General features: G+C 37.4%; 2 protein-coding genes across 5 annotated transcripts in view; both read left to right on the forward strand.

Annotated features, from left to right (window-relative positions):
- The window catches only part of LOC134532070 (uncharacterized), a 566709-nt gene that overhangs the window by 456957 nt on the left and 97477 nt on the right, over nucleotides 1-12275 (forward strand). The gene's annotated exons all lie outside the window — the stretch shown is intronic.
- Nucleotides 1-12275, forward strand: part of LOC134532062 (ankyrin repeat and BTB/POZ domain-containing protein 2) — a 119912-nt gene that overhangs the window by 66852 nt on the left and 40785 nt on the right. Inside the window, exons 3-4 of the mRNA XM_063368239.1 lie at nucleotides 10276-10360; nucleotides 11588-11824. Coding sequence (XP_063224309.1) covers nucleotides 10276-10360; nucleotides 11588-11824 — 322 coding nt within the window. The remainder of the gene's footprint in view (nucleotides 1-10275; nucleotides 10361-11587; nucleotides 11825-12275) is intronic.

Here is a 12275-nt window from a genome sequence, read left to right on the forward strand (position 1 = left end):
CTGACCCCTATTTGTAACTATATTATATACAGGATTAAGAAAGGTAAGAAGATTAGTGGTAGTAGACATACCAGACCTGAAACCATGTTGATTATTGGTGAGAGTATTACTAAGTTGAAAATTTAAAAATTTAGCTATAATTTTTTCAAAAATTTTGGAGAACCCATTAAGTAATGATATTGGCCTGTAGTTTGAGACGTCTAATTTTGAACCATTTTTATGAATAGGAATCATTTTTGCTATTTTCCAATTATTGGGAAATATATTCGTTTTCAGACTGGTGTTAAAAATGTGATAAAGTAGGGGTACTAAAAGATGGGCACAGCCTTTAAGAATAAAATTGGGAATGCCATCAGGACCAGTGGATTTAGTTGATTTTAAGTCCTTAATTGCCCAAAGTATTAGACTTTCAGAAATTTTAGGCACAGCTATAGTCTCAACAGACATGACCGATGTAGTTATTGGGGGAGAAGTATTAGGGGTTACATATACACTAGAGAAATACTGAGCAAACACATTCGTTACCACATTCGGATCATTTGAAATATCCCCATTTACTTTAAGAGAAAGTTGTTCATAATAACCATCTTTCATTATTTTAACATATCTCCAGAAACTTTTAGGGTTCTTCTTGATATTGTTGTTTGTCGATTGAGTCCAGTGGATTTTGTCGCGTTTAATTAGAGATTTCACAGATTTTCTAAAATGAGAGAACTTTGCATAGTAGAATAGATTATTATTTCTTTTGTACAACTTGTGGAAATGTTTTTTAGATTTAAGAGCACTTATTAATTCGTTGGAAAACCAAAGGGGATATTTAGATTTTTTTTTAATAGAAAGAGGTATATAAGTATCAATTTTTTCAGAAATACAAGTTGTTAGTTGATCCACGAGATCATTAACATCAGTAGAACTATAAAAGTATGACCAGTCACAGTCATTAATAGAGTTGTAAAGACCAAGATAATTCCCTTTTTTGTAATTTCTGAACACAGAAGAGGGATTAATATTATTATGACATGTTTCTAACATGATGTTAATATTTAAAGCGGGATGGAATATATCTTCTTTGATAAGGATATCAGCAGAATGTGATACCAAACAATGAGGAAGATTAGAAAGACACAGATCTAAGAGATTTATAGCTGGTTGGGTACAATTAAATTGTGATAAACCAAGACTGGATGTGAAATTCAGTAGGTAACTGGCTTTAGATTTTACATGTGAGTGTATAATGTTATTAGGATTAGAATTAGACCAGTCAATGCCAGGCACATTAAAATCACCAAGAATCAATATATCATCACAACAGACTAGCAGTTTATCTTCCAAGGCTTCAAAATAATTCCGGTAAATAATAGGTGTGATATCTGGAGGTAAGTAGATAGTACCAAGTATTAATGATTTCGTAGGCGTTAGTTTTATTTTTAACCAGACAGCTTCGATGCCGGGGAAAACGTAATCATACAAAGGATGCACTGATAAGAATTTATGCTTGATGGCAGATAAGACACCTCCGCCTCTATTCTTCATTGTCAGTTGTGAGTTTCTATCGTCTCTAAAAACTAAATAACGGTCTGTAAAATAGTGAGAGTTGATATTATTTTTGTTAAACCATGTTTCTGTTAAACAAATAATATCAAAATGTGTTGTTAAGTTAGGTTTACAAGTGGCATATGTAAATGGTTTTTATTTCTTGTATTGTGCTTTGATAAGGCTAATTTTTCTTAAATAATTTATAGTTTTTAGATTGATAAACATTATTAACATACGTTAGCTGTAATATTTACAGCTTCTACATTTATACATTTATTTTTAATGTATCACCTTTTGTTAAAATTGAGACTTTATAGTCCTTCACATAAAACAATTGAACCACAACTGATTTTTTTTTTGTTAAATGTTAATAGAAAAATTCAAAAAAAAATTTTTAGTAAAATATTACTATCTGTATTCAGACTATAGTATTACCAATATCTGGCTAATTTGAAAGGTTGTACATAAATAAAAAAATATGTATGTATATCTTGTTATTATATTGATACACTAGCTGCAATCCCAGGCGTCGCCCGGGCTGAGCACAGGGTGATATATTGTCCGCGAGTTAAAGCCAAATGGGTAGCGCCATATGACAGTGTGGTGGGCATAGGCAAAATGACACGCAATATACTGTTCGTATGTCTATGACATATGATTTTCTGTTTACCCGTGGCGATCGGTTGAACGGTCCACTTGGTGTATTAACTTGCTTTTTGGTGTTATTTCGGTTATATCGCAATTCACCATATAATTTTGTCCCTACCAATGAGTCAACACCACAAATTTTTCAATCAACCAAACTAAAAACCAAAATTGAGATCTAAAGCAGGGTTTTACACTCTTACTCCAGCCAATTCCACGACTCCTCTTTGTCCCATATGTAAAATCTTCCTTACCCATTATCATCACTTATCTGGCACACATTACTTATCAAAAAACAAATCAACACCATGTGAACAATTCTGCCTGTCAAAAATGAAAACTAATAAAATGTATATATGTAATATTATCATATTATATATATATATATATATATATATATATATATATATATATATCGCAGAGGCTACCGCCCCCTCGCCCCTCATGACCGCCCATCACATCATACATGCGCGTGCAATACTTAATACTTATTTGGCTACAACACTAATACTTACCTTTTAAATATCGCGATATCTTTTGAATGAAACGTCCGAATTGAATAATTCAAAAAGTCCTATAAAGGTATTGAATTTGTCTTGAATATGCAGTAATTTATTTTGATAAGGATTAATACCAAGGTACACAATAAAGAGATTTTAAGCGACGGCATTTTTATTATTTAAAAAAATAAAAGAAAACACTAATTGTGAGATAACTACAATAGTTAGACATATGGTTACGCAATATTTTTTGAAGACAATTGAAGAGGTGGATTCCAAAAGGGGTTAAGTCACATTTTAGCGATTTTGTGTTTATATGTGGAATAACTAACTTTTTACTATTCGCATCTATGGCTGTAACAGGTATTCCAAAAGCGCTTAAGTTATAGCTGTTATGCGGTAGTGAAATCTGGGTTTCTTTCCAAAACGTCCTAAGTCAGCAGTGTTTTCCAAACAAGCCTTGGTTAGTCATGCACCGATATTCGCATGCATAAACAGGTATTAGTTACTCTATGGTGAAAGTATTGTCATGGTTTTGTACTGCATAGAGGTTATGTCTGTTTATTATTGTTATTGTGGTGGTTTGTCTTGTCAATAGTTAATGTATAAGTAAATGCCAAAATGAATGTAAGTGAACTACAAGATAGCACATGTTCTGTAACAGATATAAGTAGTACACGAAGTAGAAAACGAGCAAGAAATGAAGATAAGTGGGTTAAAAACCGTAAAAAGTTTGCCAGAAACAGCAGTGAGGCCCATGGTTGCATGCACGCATAAAGAAGGTGGTAATAGTTGTAAGGCTGCTTTGCTGTCTACAGCAGATATAAGTGCATTTTATGACAAAATTTATAAACACAAAACAGCTGCTGAACAGAATAGCTTTGTTTTCAAGTATATTGTCGCACAAGAGCCCATACAGCGTAGGCCCAGAAACAAAAATAAGCCTAGAAGCCGTACCGTTACTAAATATTTCATACGACAGACAAGCGGTCGTATTCAAAATGTATGTAACAAAACGTTTTTGTCTGTAATGAGATTTTCTCGTAAAAGAATAAACACCTTAAGCAAACACATGGAAGTATATAGGGAATGCCCACATGAAAGGCGTTGTGGGGCTAGGTTAAATCCCAAACACACTGCGATAAAAGACTCAATGATTGCATACATTAAAACGTTTGGATGCAATGAAAGCCATTATGGCCGAGGAAAAAGTGTTCGTGGTTATCTTAATCCTGAATTTTCTATCAAAAAGTTGTGGCGAATGTGGAAAGATAACCAAAAAATAGAAAACAAACCAATTGCTTCATTATCTAAGTTTTTCAAGGTGTTTCAAAACAACTTCAATCTCAGCTTTGGAAGCACAAAGACGGATGTGTGCTCATTTTGTTACAAGACTAAGAACCAAATCAAGACGTCACGTGACCTTGCTGAAAAGGCTCGATTAATGACTCAGTGTAGGCTACATACTCTTAGAGCTAAAAATTTTTATGAAATCATGAAGAAACAAGAAAACAATATAATAAGTGTTTCATTTGACATGGAACAAAACCAACCACTGCCCAAATTAAGCATTGGTGAGGTCTTTTATGCCAGACAAATCTGGCTGTACAATTTGACGTTTGTTTTGATGGAAAACCAACAAAACACTTCCAACACATCTGTGTACACTTGTCTGAAGACCAAAGTGGTCGAGGTTCTAATGAAGTATGTTCGGCATTGAGTCATTTTTTTGGAAAATCTTGAGAAAAAATTGGCAAATACCAAAAATCTTTTTGACTCTGAGATTATTTTCAGATGCCTGCAGTGGGCAAAATAAAAACACCAATGTTATGATGTTCTTACTCAACTACGTTGCCAAATCAAGAACCTTTGCAAAAGTGGAACATTACTTTCCAATCAGAGGTCATAGCTATATGCCCCCTGACCAAGTATTTGGAAGATTTGAAAAGGAGTTACGGAAAAAAGAAACAATATTAGAGCCTAGTGAATATCACAAGGTATTTGCGACGGGTGCTACAGTAAATGTGTTAGGCATAGATTGGGTGGTCTCAAACTTTATGGAAGCTTCAAAGAAGGCCATAGTAAAAAGACTTCCCTTTAAAATGCGTGATCAACGTGTTCTCATCTACTCAAGAATGCATGACACTACTATTGACATTCAAAACACATATTGTGGTCTGCCAACAACAGTCAAGGTGACTAAATCACGTACAGTATTGAAAGAAGCGTACACAAACGTTCATGTTTCGCCAGCAGAAAACCATATTAGTGAAAAAAAGCGACAAGATGTGAAGAAACTTCTGCAGTTTGTTTCACTCAGTCAATGTGCAAGACAGTTTTACCAAACTGCTCTGACTAACAATGTAGAAGGAGATAACGACAACAATATTGTACTATATGATGAAGAAGATCCATTCCTTTAAACATTGTAACCTTAATGTTCACTCAAAAGACTTGACACATTTTAAAGATCATATTGTTGCTTTTGTTTTGTACTATGCATAAGTCTACATACATATTTTTTCAGTATTATGTAAACATCACACTTAGGCCTGTCAATCTGGTAGGACTAATATTCTTCAATTACATGTTTTTCAAAAAGTCCTCAGTCACTGACAAGTTTTCCAAAAAGCTCTTAGTCACTGACAAGTTTTCCAAAAAGCTCTTAGTCACTGACAAGTTTTCCAAATAGCTCTAAGTCACTGATGTTCCGTTTTCTTAACCTAATTACAGGTAATATATTGAACTCATAATCACAATAACTGCCTGAGAACATGTTCTTAATGTAAAACATTAGCATTATGTGGATTTTGTGCTTGACATTATCAAAATACACATTCACACAAAAAAAATTGTTTCCTGGAAAAAGTACATTTTTGACTTAGCCCCTTTTGGAATCCACCTCTTCAATTATATGTTCTGCAAAGTGGTAGTACATTGTTTTGTTCTATAATCAATAGGTTTCGCAGCGCACGCCCTGTAAGGATTTTTTCGGGTCATTTTTTTACACCTTGGGTTACCTTATTGGACTTTTAGTAAGGATCCCTAATGTTATTGATAATATAATATAGCCTATAGCCTTCCTCGATAAATGTACTATCCAACACTGAAAGAATTTTTCAAATCGGACCAGTGGTTCCTGAGATTAGCGCGTTCAAACAAACAAACAAACAAACTCTTCAGCTTTATAATATTAGTATGGATACACTTCAAACAGGGTCCCAAAAGAAAGTAAGGAACTGGGGGTAAATAGTTTTGCTGGGTCCCCTCCTCATTATTTAATGTACAATTCTCCAAATTCCACAATTTAAAAAAAAAAACTAAATACGGTAAGCATTACTGTGGCCATAACTAAACCTAATCTTAGCATAGCACATTACTAATAAGGTTTTCTATGATTTCTTTTAAAAATAGACTTGTAATGTTCATCCTGTCAAAGCATTTCATTCTACCCAAGCATTAAAAACATCTTGAAAATCAACCTGGCTCCAAGGATCCCTCTCCTCTCCCCCCCCCCTTTCCTTCTGCTTCTTGATGGCCCTTGTTTTTAATATGGCAAAAAAAAAAAATTATTATTTTTGTGCAGTCTATCAAAATTTCATTAGTGATTTTTTTTTTTTTTTTTTTTTTTTTTTTTTTTTTTTTTTTTTTTTTTTTAACTTTAGTAAACTTGGCGAGCAATGATAGTGAAGTTGGATCGCTCGTCTCCCTCCGAGATGAAGAGTCAAGCCCAGATTTTTCCCCAGGCAGAAATTCTGCGAAATGTTGCCATACACCAATGGGTTTTCTTGGGATGGTCCCGTTTTCCTGCCTCTTCATTCTGTTGACGATCCAGCCCTGTCTCCAATCTCGAAGAGACGTTAAGCTCAAACCATTCAGTAGGGTTTCTACTAGTTCTTATTTTGCATCACTATCTAACTTTTTAAAGATATGTAATTTGTTTCTCTTTTTTTAGTTGGTCTTGAAGCTGTTTCTATATCAATACACTTTTACACAGACACTAATTTTAAAGTCTATACAGTATTAACGTTCTGTTGCTGAACACAATGTTTTTAATTATAAAGTAGGTACGTACCATATGCATTACATTGTTTGATTTTCCTGACTATCTTGAATATTATCGGAAGCACTTCCACAAATGGGTGGAAATTCAAGCTGAGATGATGAATTATGTTAGAGTTTATACTGTGTAAACATGTATGCATATATAAACATAAACAGTTAGTTTTGACAATGGCTTGGAAATCACATTTAACCTATCTTTACTTGGGTTTGACTCTGGGATGCATAATGCAGCCTAAACATGAGAACACAGTCTAAAGAAGTATCAGATGTGGTGATAAAGTAACATGTTAAGATACTGAGGTTTGTGGTTCGACATTGAGGTATTTTTTGTCTTTGTGGCGCTCTTCTTTCTAACATGACTCAAACAAAAATCAATTTATTTTGACAAATGGCAGTTTATATTTGGTCTCTGGTACTAAAGGGATAGGTATTAAGGCAAAAGAGGTTGCTGTAAGAATCTGGAAACCATTAGAAGAACAAGGCTATAGTATTACATTGCAGCTGATGTAGTTGGAAATATCCACTCCCTAAGCCTTATTGGTGTCGGAAGAATGACTGTCCTATCAACCACCTCTCCCTGGTCCTTTGCCTGGAAACAGAGAAGATTGAGTCACATTCCTGTGATGCTGTACGTGCCTTGGCTCGAGACAAATGAATGAGTGATCACAGTGATTACAGTTGGCCAACCAACACCCAGTGTCTCCCAGTTTTCTGTGGCTCTGTTGCATCATCACAGTTGGTTTATTTGCAACAAAAGTTCAGAATATTGTAGTTCTTGGTACAGATCAGGAGTTTACTATATGTCTAACAACTAGTGATAGGCTAATGAAATCCTCAAATCCTCACACATCATAAAAACTTTAGTATCTAAAACATTTGATATCAGAGGAAAAGGATTCAAAGAAAAATATTTGAAGGAATGAAATCAGAAATTCAAACACCAGCACGTGTGTTATTATTTTACGTTACAGATGCTATGAAAAAAATGTTTGTGTTTGCTCCAACTAAGAGATGTTCTCAAAATGATTGAGAATGGCTTCAGGGAACATTTGTGATAAAAAAAAATTTTCCTGAACATATCAATAGCTTTTTTTATTTTAAATATAATATTGTGTGGTTTGAATGTTTTAATTCTCTCAAAATTTAAGTCTGTATATTTTCTATCATACAGTAAAACTTAAATTAATAATCCATTTCTGTTATCCATCATCATCTAAAATATATGTGTGAATATCAACAAACAAACAAGCATATTTAAAATTGACCTTTTACATGCAACTGTTATAAGTTTATATGGATCTTTTTGTAAAATTAAGTACATTATTGTATTATTTACTTTAAAAGAATTTTATTTTCATTTCAATACCAAACCCGGAGTGAAATCACTTTACTGTACATATGTGGAGAGGTTCCGGATATCCGGCTATTCAGTTATCCGTCACAGCTCTGGTCCAGGTGGTGATGGTCGATCAAAGTTTTGTTGTATATTATTGAGTTTCTGACTCTTGATTCAGATATGGATCCAAGGCGTTCTTTTAAAAATAAAATTAGAGATTCGTTTTTGAATAAAAGTGGATCCGACCCATCACTAAAGAAAACTGTTGTCGTCTGATCACTGTCTCTCCAAGGCTCCTGCAAGTTGAACCAGCAGTGAGGAGTGTCAGCCCGCTCTATATATATATATATATATATATATATATATATATATATATATATATATATATATATATATATATATATATATATATATATATATATATATATTTAAATTGTTTGAGTGGTTAACGGCTTTTGCCCACAACTAGAACTATATATTATTCGAATTGTCATCAATCGTAGCAATCAAACCTCTTAAAGTAAATTAACATCCATGCCTTACCCGGGACTCGAACCCAGAACCCCTCGCACCGTAAGCCGGTGTGCATCCGACTACGCTACGGAGGTAGGCCAGCTCGCTCGAGACTCCACACAGTGGGGCAGGCAGACAGCATTCTGACGCCGAGTGTGTTTCCACTGGGATACCGGCTTGTTCGGGCTGCGTTTGCCCGAGTGCCCAGGAGCGAGTGTGGAGTGAGGCCAGAACACCCTCCATTTGCACACACCTTCCCTCGGCTGGGACACCCGGCATTCCAGACAATTTTCTTTCTTGTGTTGTGCTCTGCATTCCGCTGTCAATTACTGTTAAAACTCTTCTCTCATCATTTAAACCTCAACACTAGTTGTTTTAGGTCTTGAACTCTTGAACTCTTAAATGTTTACGATGGGCAATCGTAACATATTTTAAATTTTCTGCATTAAGTATAAAGATTTCTAGTTATTTACTGTTCTTTGGGTAATATTCTGGCACATTTTTCTTCTGCTCCTCAGCTCTTTAACTCATTTGCTGTGGCAAATGGAAATGCAGTTTTTTACCCAGAAAGTGTAGCACTAGGAATCGAGCAGTCAAGGTTTGCTCACGAAAATAATACCACCGACAAATAATACATAACATGTAAACACATATTTTTCTGTGGAGGAAAAAAAAAACATGCCTTTGAGGTATCGATTTTACAAATGGCAGCATTGAAATAAAAACTATTTCAACCACAGACATGCATCGCAGCATTGGAAAACACCCCATTTGACAAAAAGTCGAGTGCCACAAGTAAGCAATGTTTAATGCATTTTGAGATAAGTCGAACGGCGCAGTTAAAGAGTTAAGGTAGTATATTTTGTTTTTCCTTGAGAGTTAAATACTTGTAAAGGTTTTGATTTGGTGGGTTCCTTTGTTACTACCCTCTATTTCCGACAGTTCTGCAGAGGGCTGTTGGAAGAGACGTAGTGTCTGCAGTAGTGTAGCCAGGATTTGTGTATGGGGGGGGGGGGGGGGGGGATTAAGAAGCATGGTTCCCTCCCCCGGAAAAATTTGGATTTTAAGGTGTAAAATAGTGCTATTTGAGCAGTTTTCGGTACTTAACTTTAAATATTGTAATGTTAAAAATATTATTAATTTTTTAATAAAAAAAATTGTTTGAATGATGAAGTAAGAAATTAATTAAAGATATTTTAATCAATCCAAGTGCCTTGTCCACGTCCACTCAAAATCATAAATCATGCTCAACAATACAAAAAAAAGGAATAAAAATGGTTGGTTTTCGGCAGAACTGGCCTATTCCTGGAAACAATTAGCTTTATCTTGAAGAGTTACCCAGTCACCACCTGCTTATAATTACTGCGCTGGTTAAATACAGTATGTGTAAGATATTTGAAAACTTGGGACCCGTCACGGCGTCACAATCTTATAGCTTCTGCTCGCGACAGGGGTAGGGGAAGGGAAGGAGAATATTGGTAGGGCTCGCTTACTCTTCCCCTCCAGTGCAGTGGCCGGTGATAGCAGTAAGACACCCAGGCTCTTAGCTAACCTGCTTTCAGATAAGAAATAAATGTTGGCTGGGGGGGGGGGGGGGGTTAGAACCCCTAACCCCCCCCCCCCTTGGTTACGCCCCTGAGTGTCTGTCCGCTGACTGAGACGAGGCGTGTCTTGTTTCAGACCCGGGGGAGGGGGCAGCCGGGAGATGCTCCCATCGAGCGGATATGCCTCGTACCAGCAGCTGCCTCCCGGAGACAGCCCCATAGTGAGTCCTTGCCTTTCTCTGCGTCCGTCAAGGAAGCAAGTACTATTGCTTTTATTTTATAACACTGCTTGACACTGGTAGGCTAGCCAAGGAGATGCAAACTTGGTAAGTAAATAGAAACTTGTTTATATTTATAGTACACTCATTATATACCTGGGATTCAAATCAGTGGCCTCATTGTAACGCTTGCTTGACAATGAAAAAAAAATTGTTTTAATAGTTGGTAAAGTTAGTGGGGGGCCACCGTGTCCAAGGGGCTTGGACCCAGCGGAGACTCTGTCCTCAAGGTGTGATGTCATCCGTGTGGGTACATGACTCGTTTCCCCCGTACACATTTGTAGGACTACCAGGAACTGGCCCTCTCTAAGCATCGGGCACGCTGGATGATTACGTGGGCTCTCACGGTATCCCACATGCCGCTTCGTACTTACACACAAACACGTGGTCAAATGCATGAGAACAACACCAAGTTTGTGAAATAGTTATTTATTATGTGGTACTCTCTACACGTTCCTCGAACACTGGATATTGATGTAGAAAGTAACACTGCGAAACGCCTTGCGGCACGACCGGATTACGGACGGTCCAGGCCACCTCGTGGCCCGACTAGAGGTTCATGGTAATGATACGTCCGCTGAGCGGACATAAATTAATTAATTAAACAGCCGCACCGCTGAGGTAGGCTGCGAGGATATTAGCAAAAGATTTGAAATTAATTATAAAACAGAATTACCAAGGTCAGTGAACACAAAGTTGAGTCACTGGAGTGCGGAGAACATCCAGCATATAATATAACAAGCCACATTTTGACGTGATAACGTCATATGAATCGATGAAAGCCGGCTGCACGCACGAAAATAGCACGACTCGTCATCACGTTCTGCCTGAGCCGAGCGTGCAAGAACTGGCCGACCACCGTGCGAAAATATCTTCTATAATATCAAACAGGTTAAGGCGGGCTTTTTGACTAATTGTTACGTGATTATATTCAAACAAATTATTTAAATTAAATTTGCATAAACTGTAAATAATATTTGAAAATTAAAAAAAAAAGTATGCAATTTTTCCATCAATGTTTTCTTATGACGTTATCACGTAAAACTATCGTCCGTAAACCGACTTTACAGACAGCCCCCCTTTTTTTAATTAGAATGACATACCCAGAAAACGACAAAAATTAGGACGCGTAAATTTTTTAACATTAATGCATGATGGAAGGTGTTGCAGCGACCGGGGAGCGGGCCCCCCTCGCGGCAGCTGGGGCCGGCCGGCAAGGCCGCGGACGACAAGCCGTTCCACCCCATCGCGGGCTCCAAGATGGCGGCGTGCCCCCCGGACGCCGGCCGGCCGGCCGGCGCGGAGCAGCTGGTGCCCGAGAGGGACCTGGCGGGGGGGCAGCCCGCGGCCGGTCTCGAGCCGCCCCAGGCCCCGGCAGAGGACAGCGCCGTCTCCCGCTCCTTCAAGGTGCCACTTGCCTTACCTCGTCATCCTTCCGTCCTCATACGCGCACTTTTAACTGTGAACAAAGATTTTAACGTCTCTGAGATATCATACGAGAGTTGTTTTAATTGCACAACTACTTTCTTTGCCAGACTAGTCACCCGTGGGAATTATGTCGGAAAGTGAAAAGGGCACATTACATAGAGGACATGATGTGTAGCTTTCAGGTGCAACAATTTTATTGTGAAAATCGGAAACAAATAAAAAAAAAGGTTAGGGCGACGTAGGTATTACTTTTCAATCTAACCTCGTAATGATTGGCCGGGACTGTTGGGTTTGTCGGCACTGGGGCAGTGTCGGGAACGTGCGCGTCAGGCGGGAATCAGGACGACCGGGACCTTGAGTCACGGGTGAGAGGCTGCAACTCTCGAGAATGCTCGACAGATATCCTGGTGGGGGGTTGCGTACCTGGCGA

The sequence above is a fragment of the Bacillus rossius genome, chromosome 5, assembly GCF_032445375.1.
Source record: "Bacillus rossius redtenbacheri isolate Brsri chromosome 5, Brsri_v3, whole genome shotgun sequence".
In the NCBI taxonomy this organism is placed as follows: Eukaryota; Metazoa; Arthropoda; class Insecta; order Phasmatodea; family Bacillidae; genus Bacillus; species Bacillus rossius.